General features: G+C 45.6%; 1 protein-coding gene across 2 annotated transcripts in view; it reads left to right on the top strand.

Annotated features, from left to right (window-relative positions):
• Sall4 (spalt like transcription factor 4) overlaps nt 1-1,199 on the top strand; it is a 24,863-nt gene extending 23,664 nt beyond the window's left edge. For both annotated transcript variants that reach the window (XM_010618203.1, XM_010618204.1), the window contains exon 4: nt 614-1,199. In XM_010618203.1, the coding sequence (XP_010616505.1) occupies nt 614-1,033 (420 nt within the window). In that variant the 3' untranslated portion in view covers nt 1,034-1,199. The remainder of the gene's footprint in view (nt 1-613) is intronic.
• The last annotated feature ends 14,008 nt before the right edge of the window (nt 1,200-15,207 follow it).

A 15,207-nucleotide genomic window follows, 5' to 3' on the forward strand; every position in this document is an offset into this window, starting at 1 on the left:
TTTTTTTTTTTTTTTTTTTTTTTTTTGGTACAGGGATTGAAGTCGGGACCTTGTGCTTGTGAGGCAGGCGGTGGAGCCACTGAGCTAAAGCCCCGACCCTCCAAATGAATTTTTTATCCAAGTAATTATGAATGCATACATGTTAAGGAGAATAGAGACCTTCTGGTATATTTCGCCTGGTTTTTCATTTTGTAAGAGTGGGAGCTGAGTAGCACAATCAGGAATTGGACATCGGTACAATCTTTGTCTTGCTCAGTGTTCGCCTTTGTCCTCCTACTCAGGTGTGTGTGAAGCGCTGCACTATCCCATTACCCGAAGACGTTTGTGTACCTGTAAATATTAGCGCTGATATTTGAGACAATGACCAGCAGGGAGCAGGTGTCCACAAAGGTGTGCACATAGTGCTAGGCCCTCCGGTATTTTTCTTCCCCTCCCCCGGACCAGATACCTGAAATTTTTCTCTTTTCTTTCTTTCTTTTTCTTCATAATCTAATTTCTAAATACAAATGTATGCCAAGACCCTGTTTGGATGGGACCACACCTCTGCAGATTCATGCAGATAATCCGTGGCATCTCCTCCACCTGATCCAAATCTCCCTGTCCCTCCTGGCAGGTCCACTACATGACCCACGGGGCTAACAACAACTCTGCCCGCCGTGGTAGGAAGCTGGCCATCGAGAACACCATGGCCCTGCTGGGGACGGATGGAAAGCGGGTGCCGGAAATGTTTCCCAAGGAGATCCTGTCGCCCTCGGTGAGCGTGGACCCAGTGGTGTGGAGCCAGTACAGCAGCATGCTGCACGGCGGCCTGGCCATGAAGACCAACGAGATCTCTGTGATCCAGGGCGGCGGGATCCCCACCCTGCCCGTGTCCCTGGGGGCCAGCTCCGTCGTGAGTAACGCCTCCATCTCCAAGATGGACGGCTCCCAGTCTGGGGTCAGCGCCGAGGCAGAAAAACCGGGTGTTACTGACAGTGTTGCCAAACACCAGTTCCCTCACTTCCTGGAAGAGAACAAGATCGCAGTCAGCTAAGGGAATGCAGGGTGATCTCCTGCTTGCTGTTTTCTTACTGATATGCAAATGATGTTTACGGTTGAGACCCAACCTGGGGCCAATCCTACAATCACAATTGTTGCTGTGCTGCTTTGCAAAAAAAAAAAAAGAAAAGAAAAAATTTTTTAAAAACCAGAAAATTCGTACCAAAACAGACTAGGTTTTTTTTTGTTTTTTTTTTTTGTTTTTTTTTTTTTTTAATTTTGGAAGGAAGCGGGTCTTGCAAAGTAGCTTTATTACTTGCAACAAACTATATATGTAAAAGCTTTGTACAACCTAGAGTGACTCTTTGCAAAGACTGCCACCTGTGTCGAATGTGCCAGTTGGAACTTACTGAACCACAGTGAGGTGGACGATGACTCGGCCTCCCGTGGGGGTGAGGTACGGTGTACTTCCCTGCTCACTGCGGGCAATGGGACAGATGTGCCAGCTATTCAGGGGCCAGCTTGATGTGGCTCCCCCAACCCTTTTTACCATCTTTTGTTTTGTTTTGTTGAATGTAATTTAAAAAAGCAAAACAAGGTTGCAGAATTAACAGAATCCTTTCAACCTTAGGACCTTAAGTAGGTGCCCTTGTGTGGACTGACTCTAGTCCTTAGGGAGCCGGTGTATGTGTTGCTGCTTATTTAAATACAGTTCCCCTGGAGCCCCCAGAGTGCCAACTACGCCCCACACTTCACAGATGCCTTCGTCCTCCCGGCACCAGGAGAGGCGGGCACCCAAGCCGGAGTCCTCCGGTGACTTGGGGTTCGCCGGTGCCGGCTGCTTTGACGAGCCGTGTTTTCATTCTTGAAATTCATGGAAGATTGAACCTTGCGTCACAAGTTCGCATGTTTGTTTTTGTTTTTTAATGGTGCCGCATAAGCCAAATAATGAAGATTTCTTTTACCCCCCCTGCTTGGGTATAGCATGAAGGCTATGAAGTTGGAACAGGCAAGTCCTGGGTGTGAAAGCTTTAATTTATCTACCTCATTTATTTTTGTAGCCATAGTCTCTATTTTCCTATTTTATGACCGCTGAAGTATTCCAAGCTCCATGTTAACCCTAAGAGTTGCTAAACTGGTGGGAATAGCTGGATGTTCAAAGATGTCTTTGATTCCTTTTTTTTTTAAATCCCCCTTTGTGCATGTAATAATACTGAGCAGATGGTGAAACGTTGCTCTAGCAATTTAACTAAGAAGGAGAAAAAAGACCCGGCTGCTGGTAGAGAAGTCTTTCCCGCTGTCGAAGTCCCCGATTGCAACGTGGATCGAGACTTGTTACTCCCAAGTTCTGTTGCTTAGTTATTGCACCTGACTTTACGATCCAAAAAAGTGTTTTTGCCAAGTTGTGCCTTTCCTTCTGGAATTGTAAGAGAACACAATAATAGTACCTGTTTACACTGTGAAGCGTATACTGTTACGAGAACACCCCAGTGGCTTTCTCACTGTCAAGCTCAGAATGCCTTGTGAATGTATGATCTACGGAGAACCCCTGTAGTTGTACCTGCTGATGCTGTCCGTCTGTTGGAAAATAAATTTTGAATGTTTTTTCCCCCACCAAGCGTGTATTGTATGTTTGATTTTCAGGCACTTTTCATCTCTGAACCTGAAAATCTTTGCCTGACTGTGGCCAAGAGATAAACATCAGTTACATCCATGCTAAACTTTTGTTAAATGGTCTCATAGAGATTTTTTTATTTTTGAGACAGGTCTTGCTGTGTAGGCCAGGCCGTCCTCAGATTTGTAATCCTCCTGGCTCAGCCTCCTGAGTGTGGCAGTTACAGGAGTGTGCCCCCATACGTGGCTCTGAGAACTTTTGTTTGTGGTCACAGAGGACTTCTTACGCCCCACCTCAGCCCATCCTAAACTGGTACATGGCTCTGGGTAGAGAGGAAACATTGACATCTCACTGTCTTGTCTTGTGTTGCTTAGGAAATCTCTGGGCCTGCCGTGTGGTGCGTGCTTGGTAATTTCGATGCTCTGAGAGGCCGAGGCAGGACGAGTACAAATTCAAGCCCAGCCTGGGCAGTTGGGTGAGAATCCGTCTCAAGTAAAAAGGGCTCAGGATGTAGCGAATTGTCAAGGTCCTGGCTGCGATCCCCAAGACAGGAAAAAGAAACAAAACAAAAAACACAGGGAATAGCTGATTTATTAACAGTTAACACTTTTATTGTGTAAAATGTGTGTGTGTGTGGTGTTTGGGATGGAATCAAAGGTTTCACTTAGGCTAGGCGAGTGCTGTAGAGCTGAGCTAGACCCCAGCAGTTTTGCTAAATTGCTCGCTCCGGCCAGCCTTGAGCGTTGGACCTCATCATGCCTCATGTTAAGTCTTGAGTCAGCACTGGGGAATCAAGCCCCAGAGCCTTTTAATTTCGATATCGGATCTAAGTCACTAAGTTGCCCAGGCTGGGGCCACATTTGGGATCCTCTTGCTACCTTCCAGAGTGCTGGGGTTACAGGGCTACACCAGTGTTCTCCCCGTAAGGAGACCATCAGCATGGAGAAGGTGACTGGGCAGAGTTACCCGGGGGAGAGCAGCTTGGTTCTCTTTGGTGAATGACCCTCATGCCTACATTTTACTGCATCTTTACAGATCAGAAAGGAGAAGCAGAAGCCAGCACAGGCCCTGTGAGTTCGCATGCCTTAGTTATCTTTCCAGGGAAAACACACGGCCTCAGGCTGGGGATTCGGCTCAGTGGTAAGAATATTGACCTGGTGTGCAGGAGACCCTGGCTTCATCCCTGTGGCAAAACCCTCTCCCCACATACACACAAGGCGAGCAATCAGTACAGCACTTTCACAAGAAACTAGCCTATCTTGCACCTTATGTGGGCCCTGTATCCAATGGTGCTTCGTGGGCAACTGAAGGTGTTCCTCAAAAGTAATCTCACACAGATTTTACCTTTCACGTCAACTGGTAAAAATGAACTTTACCCATTCTCGTGGTCCACGCCAGTAATCTCAGCCATCGGGAGGCTGAGCTGAGAATCACCATGAGTTCGAGGCTGGCCTGGGCTACATGGTGTCAAAAACCCTAAATAAATAACTAAATAAATAAACTTCCACCTTTTCCCCCTCTTAAATCAGGGTTTTCAGAGCTGCTGGCAGGACGTGGACGCCCCTGGGATGCGTGAGGTGACCTTTGTAGGTCTGACCTGCACCGGGCTGACCCAGGGACGACGGTTCAGCTAAAGCACACCAGCAGCCCCGGTGCTGTGTCACGGGGGCCTGTAACCCGGTGTCTGCAGCTTGGGTCCTCTGTGCACAAACTGATGTCACCACACACGTCTGAAAAGACAGAAGTGGGAGTTGGATGGTAAAGGTCCCGTTTCCGATCAGTGGAGGGAAGTGAGGTTCACAAAGACATGCATCTTCGTCTGGAATACAAGGCCCAGGTCAGCACTTTGCGGGGGCTCCAGGCAGAAGAGCTCACGCCTCACAGAGCCTCGGTCAACTCATCTGAAGAGTGGGTGTACATCTGACTTCGTAGAGCTGTGGTGCGATTGGATGAGACGTGAGAATACTTAACGCGGGACAAGAGTGGCATTCACTCTGGTAGCTGGGACTGTTCTGTTGGCGGGACTCTGAACTGTCCTGCTTAGACCCTGCCACGCGTGGGTCTCTCTGGTGTCACCTGTGCAGGCTCAGCTGTGGACAACACCTTTACCTCAAAGGTGATGCCCGTAGATCAGAGTGCATCCGTGCAAGGGAATATTTTCACTGTTCCTTCTTTCTTTTAAAAATACAAAGTGCAGAAAAAAAAAAGGGCTAATTCAAACTCAAGGCAGGCGGTGGCACCACTGAGCTACATCCCGGCCCCAAAAGGGCTGATTTTTAAGGTGCACGCTCCAAGGGTCATAAAATAAGTCACAGACTGGTTTAGCTGGAGCACCCGTGTTCATTCTCACATGGCACCCCCAACCCGTCCACCACCAACAGACACCCAGACATTGAGACCCAAGTGGGTGTGCAAGATAGCCGATGCCTGCCAGCCCCACACCCTTTGCTGGGTATGGGGGAGGCCCATTGTGAGCCCATCGAGTGACTTTTATGATTTTGTTTTTTGTTTGTTTTTGTTTTTTGCGACAGGGTCTCAATATGTAGTTGAAACTGACCTGGAACTCACTATGTAGTTCAGGCTGATCTTGAACTCACAGCAAACCTCCTGCCTCAGCCTCCCTAGTGCTGGGATTACAGGCGTGTGTCACCACGCCTGGCTGTTTTATGCTTTTGTACTGTGCCCACATCTGAACACATGACAGCCAACTCACACCTCTGGAGTCCTTCGTTTGTTTTATAAATTCTGTATTCAAAGTGCATTCACTTGAAGGGTGAGGGGTTTTTTCAGTGAGAAAACAATGGCTTCCTAAATAATCTAGATTCCAAGTACTGTAGTTCTGCTTTCTCTTTCCAAACACGAGTAAACACATAGTGAGGAATGAGTGTCAGATTTTGCTAAAGAAAAAAATAGATGTACTTTTGGAGCTATCAAAGCGCCTAATGTGGGTAAAAAAGAAATCACTGGCCAGGTGTGATGGTGCATACCTGGAATCTCAGCATTGGGAGGCTGAGGCAGGAGGATGGTAAGTTTGAGCCCCGTCTGGGCAACGTAGTGAGTTAGTGAGACCTTGTTTGTCTCAAAATAAAAAGGGCTAAGGGTCTGGGGTGCCACCGCCTGCCTCTCAAGTACAAGGGCCCAAGTTCATCCTCAGTACGCCCCCAAATGGGGGCTAAGGATGTAGCTCTGTAGGAGGCCCTGGGTTCAATCCCCAGTACTAAAGAACAGGAAGGAGGAGAAATTGCAACCTCTAAGTATCAAAATAAAAACGAAGCATTCATTCCACTGGCTGAGGTGTAAATATAAGGAAGTAAATTTAGCTGTCACATGAAAGTGGACTTCACAATTGGGTATTAAGGTAAAACCTTGCCAATGTGTTCAGAAAGACACCAGAGGCCCAAGGGTGGAGCTGACTGGTACAGCACTTGCCTACCATGCGTGGAGCCCTGGGTTTCGTCCCCAGCCCTGCAAAACACAAATCTCACCAAACTCTCAATGTAACGTGTAAAATACGTGCGAACCAGACTGTCTAGGAGAAAAGTGAACATCCATAATAACTTTTCTCCCTTGCCATATCATTTCCATTCTCCAGCCCTTTGGAGATAGGTAAGCTTTTATATGAAGCAAAGACAAATTGAAAGGAGTCTGGTGTTCTGAAGACTGAAGCATGTGGTGTAATGACGATTCACGAATGTGTTTGGCAAAAGTTTGCTTCTGTTCACAAACTCCTCATTAGATGAGAAACAAACACAACCATCTTTCCCCCAGATCATAAAAGTTCCAGGTACCACTGTATTTTGTTCTAGTGGGAAAACTACCAGTCCTTAAAGCTCATTTATTTATTTATTGTTTTGGTACCAGGGATCAAACTCAGGACCTTGCACTTATGAAACAGGCAGTGGAACCACTGAACTAAATCTCTGACCCTTAAAATTCTTTTGAAAAAGCAGTGAAATCAATGATCATCTGATGGTAAATCCTGTAGGTACGTCCTGTGTTGGCTTTAGCTTTTCCTCTCCTTGTTTTATGTTTTTTGCTCATGGCTTTGAGGCCATCCTAGTAAGGGAAATAATTTTTATTTTATTAATTTTTTTTTCATTTTCATTGATTTCCATAAATGTCCTGAGGTAGGAGATTAGGGCTGGGGCAAAAGCAAACAATTGGATGGCATCTCCCAAAGTCGTGAGACCCAGGACACATGTGTAGAACCCTGGCTCCAGGGTGATGACAGTTCCTGAGAACTCTTCATGGAACCAATCAGAAAAGTACTTTTTTTGAGGGGGGGCAGTAATGGGGATCGAACTCAGGTCCTTGAACTTGTGAGGCAGGTGGCAGAATCACTGAGCTAAATCCCCAGCCCAAAAAGTGCTATTTTCAATTCTTCATATGCATCTGATTAAAGGAAGTCTTTATTTGGTGCCAGAACAAGTGAGTTTTTGATAGGACAACTGTACCAATGCCTTGTTTGCACAAGGGGGAAGCCAATCCAAATAGCCCAGATACCAAAGGCCCCTTTCCCTACCATCATGGCCATTTGAGTCTCTTCACAGGCCTGCTCTCACTCTTCCACCTTCAGTACATCTCCACTACATTGTGGGTCTTGTCCAGTTATTTGTTCAGGATACGAAGACCCTGGAAAGAATTCCCCAGGACCCATCATCTGGTAACATATTCTCGGCGAGCCAGCCAAGAGGGAAGACTGCCCCCCCCACACTTTGGGGAAAGGTGTTTTTTTGTTTTGTTTTGTTTTCCCCTTTCTCTTCTTTCCCTTTTGTTGTGTGGTGGTGACTCATTGTGGGCAAGAGTCAGACAGCAAGAGCTGCCAGGGATAACCCAGTCACAAAATGGACCATTTTAGCTCTGCTGTGTGCAAAAAAAACTAACGCATCATGCAGGTTCTATGTGTGTGTAACCTAAGGCTTGATATGTCTCCTTTCCTCTCATACTTTTGTTCTTCCCAATACTTTATTCAGCTTTCTCATTCTTTTGTGGAAAATAGCTATTAGTAACTTGGTCTCCTACTTGAGTAGCCACCTACCCTGGCTGGTTCACCATGATCAAAGTCTCATTCGTGCTTTTACCCCCGACGGACTTTTATCTCCAGCTATCCTTAGTCACTTGCTTCGGGGTCCCGTTTCCTGAAACCTCGGGGAACCATTTCAGTTCACCTTTCTGCCGTGTTTCCCAGTTGTCCTCACGGACACCAGAACATCTCACCCTTGGAGATTTGAGCCATGGTCTCCACTATCAGAGAACATATGGGCCTCCTTGTCTCTTCCCTTCTAAATCTGGGTAGCTCCCCTCCCTGTTTCTTTCAACAGAAATTCAGGTAATTTAGAAACTTGTGCGTGAGGGCCAGAGCTAAAAAGGGGAACAGACAGTGAAGGTCAACCCGGCCAGCTGTGAGTATGTGGAAATAGAGCTGGAATATTTTCATCAATAGATAACACATTTACTTGGAAGTTTCCAAGGCTTTTTTCTTAAAAGCTGAAAAATACGCTTTCATCTCTATTGCCTTTAAAAATAATCACCAGGTTATCATGGCTTTCCTCGTGATAGCCCACCCTCTGTCCTTCGGGAGGTACTTGATCTTGCTTTTTTCTCTTTTACTTGGCCCAAGCTTACTCTGTAGAGCCAGTTTCTCCCTCACTCTTCATTTTTACTTTTTCATATAAACTTTGTCACCCTTTAAAAAAACAAAAAACAAAATCTTTTATCATCAGGATAAATAAGAGAGATACTCTTTGTTTTTGTTTTTTCCAGTACTAACTGAGGATCAAACTCAGGATCTTGTGTTTGCAAGGCAGGTGCAGTGCCACTGAGCTAAATCCCTGGCCCAAGAGATACGGTTGCTCAAGGAGTTAAATGGAGCCCTGGTCTTTGAAGAGTTGTAGTGGGCTACAGCCTACAGAAGAAGAAGAAGAAGAAGGCACTGGGGCCACTCACTTAGCCAGAGATGTCTGGTGTGCACGTTGAGTTTTATGGGGGACACCTCAGCCCAACAGGTCTCCATCCTCCAAAGGACCCCAGCCCTAGTCTTCTGCCCCCAGACCCCAGGAAGCACTATGGAAAACACCTGCAGATCCCACTATCCTCACCCTCACCATTAGGCTGTATCCTTAACAATGAAACAATTTGACCTTGACAATCTGGGGAAAAAAAACCCACCTAATCTTCTATTGCAATACTGTTTGGATCCAGTATGAACTAGGAAATGGTGAGAGATGGGAACAGAATGGCAGGTTACATTACTGTACTAATCTTCAGTTAGATCTTTCCTGCAAGGCAAGGAAAGTGGTCTGCAAACCCTTTTGTTCAGGCTTGTATGGCTCTTATCAGAAACCCTCTGTAAGCCCCAGGAGACATGGTACCACGGGGCATGATGATACACACCTGTAATCCCAGCACTCAGAAAGCTGAGGCAGGAAGATCACTAGCCTGGACGACATAGTAGTTCAAGACCAGCCTGAACTACATATTGAGACCCTGTCTCAAAAACCAAAAGAAGACATGGAATTTAAAGGGCTCCTGAAGAGGATATGGATATCATTGATGATATCTGTCTCTCAGGGAAATAGAGGTCTCCCCAATATGAGAAACCAGAAGTGACTCAAAACTCCATCAGTGCCTAATCCCAGAGCAACCCAGTGCTCCCCAACCCCTCCTCACACTCCCCAGACAATCTTTACCCTATAGGACACTCAGAGTGGAGTTCTATCTCTCAGCTCTTCTAAGAGAGACCCAGGAGTAGAGGGCACTACTCCAGTCAAATTCCTTTTTCAGTGGCAGCCAACAATGCAGAGAACATCTAGGCCAGATTTCAGAATATCCTAGTAGGTTTGACCTCTGCTTTTTGCCAGTCACGGCAAGATGTCCAATTTGTCTTGACCTGTTCCTTTACCCCAGATGAAAAACACAATCCTAGATGAGGGTAGGAGATAATGCAGATACACACTGTGCTGCAGAGAGAGAAGGGAACTGCCCTGGAAAGGTTACTGTCCCTCCAACAGAACCAACGTAGGACTGTAATACTGAGGATGGGCTAGGCAAGGCTACAATGATGATCGCTCTTGTAATAGTAACGAAATGATGCATGTAACTGTTAATTCGGGCTGGGGGTTTAGCTCAGTGGTTCTGCTACCTGCCTCACAAATGCAAGGTCCCGAGTTCAATTCCTGGACCCAAACCAAAGCAAACCTGTTAAATGGGCTGGGCAAGGTGTAATCCCAGCACTCAGAAGCTGAGGCAAGAAGATTGCTGTGAGCTCAAGGCCAGCCTGGGCTATGCAGTGAGACCATGTCTCAAAAAACCAAACCAAAACCAAAACAAAAACCTGTTAAGTACAAAAGCTGAGAAGTTATACAAGGCAAAGAGGAAAATTCAGCTGTCTTTCATAGCCAATTAGTAGAAGCTTTCCGTAAATATATAAACTTAGATCCATCTTCCTAAGAAGGACAGGCACTGACAGGATGGCATTGCATTAGTCAATCAGCCCCAGAGGTTCAGCACAAGTTAAAAAAATCTTCAGGGCCAGAGGTTTAGCTCAGTGGTTCCGCCACCTGCCTTGCAAGCATAAGGTCCCGAATTTGATCCTGGGTACAAAAAAAAAAAAATCTTCAGATGGGCCCTCTGAGGACCCCGTGCCCCACTTGTGGGACACACAGCCTTTTCTGTGATCAACAACTGGGATCTGGAGGAGGCTGAAAAGGAGAATAAACAAGAAAAAAGGTAGGCCAGTTATTGCAATGGGCAGTGCTTTAAGCACACCCAACTCCAAGGGAAAACCCAGAACCAATTAAGGAACGAGTTCATGATTTAAGTGCAGGGAAACTGGACACCGGGCAACCAGGCCACTGCCTGGACCCTGCTCCATGTGTCAGGCAGCCTGTGTGCCTGATTTGTGGCACTGGAGGACTGACTGTCCCTACTCTGAGAGAGGGGCTAGGCCAGCCAAAACCCTCCCCACTCTGATCAAGAGGACTAAAGGAACCCAGGGCAAGCTGCAATGCCATGGACATCAGCATGGGCATTTCCATCACCTGTGAGGAACCTCAGGTGACCCTGGACTTTGTGGGTAAGAAAATTCAATTCGTTTTGCGTACAAGGTTGGCCTACTCTGTTTTAACTTCCTTCTCTGGAAAACCTTCCTCTAGGTCTGCAGCCATAATTGGGGTTCAGAAGAGCCCGAGTCAGAGCTTCTTTACTCCTGCTTTGACATGTCAATTAGAAGGCCAGATGTTCAGCCGTGAGTTTTTATTTATTTATTTTTGGTACCAGGGATTGAACTCGGGACCTTGAACTTGTGAAGCAGGCAGTGGAACCACTGAGCTAAATCCCCAGCCCAACCATGAGTTTTTAATTGTCCCTTGTTGTCCTACTCCCTTTCTAGGAAGAGATTTACTAGTAAAACTGGGGCTATTTGTCCAATTCTGGAAAAGGCCACGGCAGATTTTGCCTGTTTAGACTAGAGCAGGCCTTCCTGACCTAATTAATCAGTAGGTGGATCTTGCTGTTGATATTATGGAATCTGTGGGAGGGCAAGTTCAGCAGTGCCAGTAGTTATAAAACTGAAAACCCCCAGCCAATTTCCCAACCAAAAACAATCAAAGAAAAGGCCCATACATGGTCCCACCCTCTCAGAGACAGTTTTCTCAAACACGGCCTGCTGCAGCCTTGCCAGTCCCCTTGTAATACTCTCATTCTGGAGCTGGGCACAGTGGCACTCATCTGTAATCACAGCACTTGGGAAGCTGAGGCAAGAGGATCACCCTGAGTTTGAGGACAGCTTGGGCTACATAGTGAGTTCAAGGCTGGCCTGAACTACACAGTGAGACCGTCTCAAAACAAAACAAAAAACAATCAGAGCTGGGCATGGTGATATACCTCTATAATCCTAGCTCTTTGAAGCTGAGGCAGGAGGATTACCATGATTTCTAGGCTAGCCTGGGATACATAATGAGTTCAAGGGGCCAGCCTGAACAATACAGCAAGACCCTCCCTCAAAAACAAACAAACTTCCATATTGCCTGTAATCAAACCTTCAGGAGAATATCAGATGGTACAAGACCTCTGCCTCATTAATGAAGCTGTAATCCCAATCCACCCTCTAGTGGCAGGCCCGTGTACACCCTATTATTAATTCCAGGAGACACAAATTGGTTCTCCATCTTGTACCTCAGAGATGCTTTCTTTTCTATTCCTCTTTGTCTAGATTCCCAGTTCCCATTTGCCTTTGAATGGGAAAAAATCCCATCTCAAAGAAATATAACAATATACTTCAGCAGTTTTCCCACAGGATTTTAGAGATAGCTCCCACCTTTTTGATTGGGCACTGGGAAAGGACTTAAGGAACCCAGAGCACAAAGAGGGGACCATCCTATAGTATATGTAGGTGATATTCTAATCTGCCACCCAAGTTGGGAGCTATCCAACCCTAATACTATCCAAACTCAATTTTCCAGATAAAAAAGGATATAAAATTTCAAAGTAAAAGGCTAAGATATCCCTTCAGAAAGTCCAGTACTTGGGATACATTCTTACACTCACAGAACAACAACTATCTAGGGACCAGATGGAGGTTATCTATGATGTCAGATCGCCTGCTGCCAAACAACAGCTTCATTCCTTCCTTCTTGGGAATGGCTGGCTTCTCTTGAATCTGGATACCTAGTTTGGACTAATGACAAAGGCTTTATATGAGGCCATCAAAGGTCCTGATTGTGAAACCTTAAAATGGACAAAAATGACTAACTCTGCCTTTTAAGAAATAAACATGTCTTCACTCAGGCTCTGGCACTAGGAATACCTGACTTAAGAACACTCTTCTTCCTCTCATATCAGAAAAGAGAGGAATTTTGACTCCAAAGTTGGTATGGGAACCCTGTCTAGTGGCATACTTTTCAAAAATGTTAAATTAAGTGGCTGCTGGGTGGCCAGTCTGCCTGAGGGCAGTAACAGCTACAGCTATGCTAAAGAAACCACAGAACTAACTTTACGACAAAAACCAAAAGTCCTGGCTCCTCAGGTCAGGGCTATTCTTTTTTTTTTTTTTTTTTTTTTTTTTTTTTTTTTTTTTTTATGGGACCTTGTGCTTATGAGGCAGGCACAGTGCCACTGAACTAAATTCCTGGCCCAGGTCAGGGCTATTCTTGAGACAAAAGGTTACTTGGTAGGGTTCACAGGGAATGTTTACCAAGTACCAGGCCATGCTTCTAGACACCTGTAGAACACTTGCATAAAGACTCGCACTACTCTTATTCCTGCCTCACTGATTCCTCCAAGCTTGGAGATTAGCCACTCTGAGAACAGATTGATTTCCCAGACAGGCAGGACATCAGTGACCTGCCCCTCCAAGATCCTGAGGAGGTGTGGTTCATCTGATGGAAGTAGCTTTGCCCAAGAAGGACGATGACCACCTGCCTCACAAGCATAAGGTCCTGAGTTCAATCCCTGGTACCACAAAAAAAAAAAAAAGGACATCAAAAGGCAGGTTGGGCCAGGGATTTAGCTCATTGTTTCTGCTGCTGGCATTGCAAGCACAAGGTTCTGAGTTTGATCCCCAGTACCACAAAAAGGGGGGGCAGGTTATGCTGCTGTCATTTCACAATGGGTTATTGAGGCCAAACCCCTCCCCACAGAGACTTCCACTCAAAAAGCAGAGCTCATAGCCCTTACTCAGGCAACAGTATTAGGAAAAGGTAAAACATTAGTTACACAAATTCCAAATATGCCTTTCTGGTGCTACATGCTCATGTAGAATCTGGAAAGAAAAGGGCCTGTTCACAATAATCTATAAAACATAAAACAAGAAATTATTCTGCTAGAAGCAGGTTGCTGTCGTTCATTGTAAGGGACACCAAAGGAAAATGTGTAAAGCCTCCTTGGGAAATGAAAAGGCTCACAGAGATGCAAAGAGGCAGCCTTACAGTCCCTCAAGACCCTAGCCTTATTCTCGGTTACCAAAGATCCATTAAAACCCATCTATACCCCCCCAGGAAGATAAATGGGACTCAGGAAACTAGAAATTAAAAAGAAATTTTGATGTTATTTGGGGAACAAACTGGTCCTTCCTCAAGGGACACAATGGAAAGCTATAAAAACCTTCATGTTCTTTCCACATAGGAAGAAATGCTGCATGGGAAATGGTCACTCGAATTTTCACAGGACTAGCGGTGATCAACCAACAGGTTAGCAAAGCTTGCCACTCTGTGCCTTCAATATCCCTGGCAAGCCCAAACCACCTCCTTTGTTAAAATCTAAACAGAGAAGGGAGACATACCCTGAAAAGCACTGGCAATTAGTCTTTGCTCTTATGCCCCATGAGGAGAATTTAAACAGTTACTGGTCCTAACCGACATGTTTCCAGGTTGAATTGAGGTCTTCCTTACCCATTCAGAAAAGGCCAGAGAAGTAGTTAAGGTGCTCCTCAAAGAAATCATCTCCTGGTTGGCACCACCCCAGTCCCTTCAGAATGACAAGGAACTTTCCAGTATCTCTCAAATCACTCTTTAGAAATAAAACGTCATCTCCATCCTGCATGGAGACCTCAGTTCTTTGGAGAGGTCAAGAAGGCCAACCAGACCCTAACGCAAACTGGCACAACTTTGCCAAGAGACTTCTTAGTCTTGGTTCTGAATATTGACAGTAGCCTTTATGAAGATTCCAAATAGTCCCCAAACTGGGCTAAATATGAATCCATTTGAGTTTTTATATGGAGGCCTTTTCTCTCTTTGGATATGGGAGTGGACCCAGAGGTATTTTATTAAGCTGAATCGAGTACAATAGTTTATCCAATTATATGGAAACAGAATCCTGCCAGGGAGACGACCTACTGTCTCTCCTGGAGACCGAGTGCTCATTACAACCTGGAAAGAGGCCGGGGATTTAGCTCAGTGGTGCTGCCACCTGCCTCGCAAGCACAAGTTCTCAAGTTTGAGCCCTGGTACCAAAAACAAAAACAAAAACAAACAAGCAAACAACAACAAAAAAAAACCCACAACAAAACAAAGGCAACTTACTGGGGATTTAGCTCAGTGGTACCACCTCCTGCCTTGTAAGCACAAAGCACAAGGACCTGAGTTTGATCCCTGGTACCAAAGAAACAAAAACAAAAACACACTCAAAAAACAAACAAATAGGGGCTGGGGATTTAGCTCAGTGGTTCCGCCACCTGCCTTGCAAGTGCAAGGACCTGAGTTTGATCACCTGAGTTCGATTCCCCAGTACAAAAAACAAACAAACAAACAAAAAATGCAACCAAAAAAACCCAAACAAACAAAACTTGAAAAGAAAGGACTCCTACGGACATATTAAAACCAAAAGGGAAAGGGAAAGGCCCCTTCTCAGTGATCCTTGCCATACCCACTGCAGTAAAGGTGGCAGGGATAGCTGCATTCACATTTCTAGGATGAAGCCAGCCCCACCTGAACTGAGGGAAAGGACCCCCAAAAGAAGAAAAGCATTCCTGTGAAGCTCTGGAAGATCTGAAACCCATTTTCAAAAAGTGAGACCCCAGTATTGCTCTGGGTGCAGAGTAGTCTCTAATGACCCTGGTCCACCACAGCTTAAATGGGCTCCTATATTGGGACTCCCACTTTTTTTTTTTTTTTTTTTTT

The sequence above is a fragment of the Fukomys damarensis genome, unplaced genomic scaffold, assembly GCF_012274545.1.
Source record: "Fukomys damarensis isolate Sample0158 unplaced genomic scaffold, DMR_v1.0_HiC HiC_scaffold_22, whole genome shotgun sequence".
Lineage (NCBI taxonomy): Eukaryota > Metazoa > Chordata > Mammalia > Rodentia > Bathyergidae > Fukomys > Fukomys damarensis.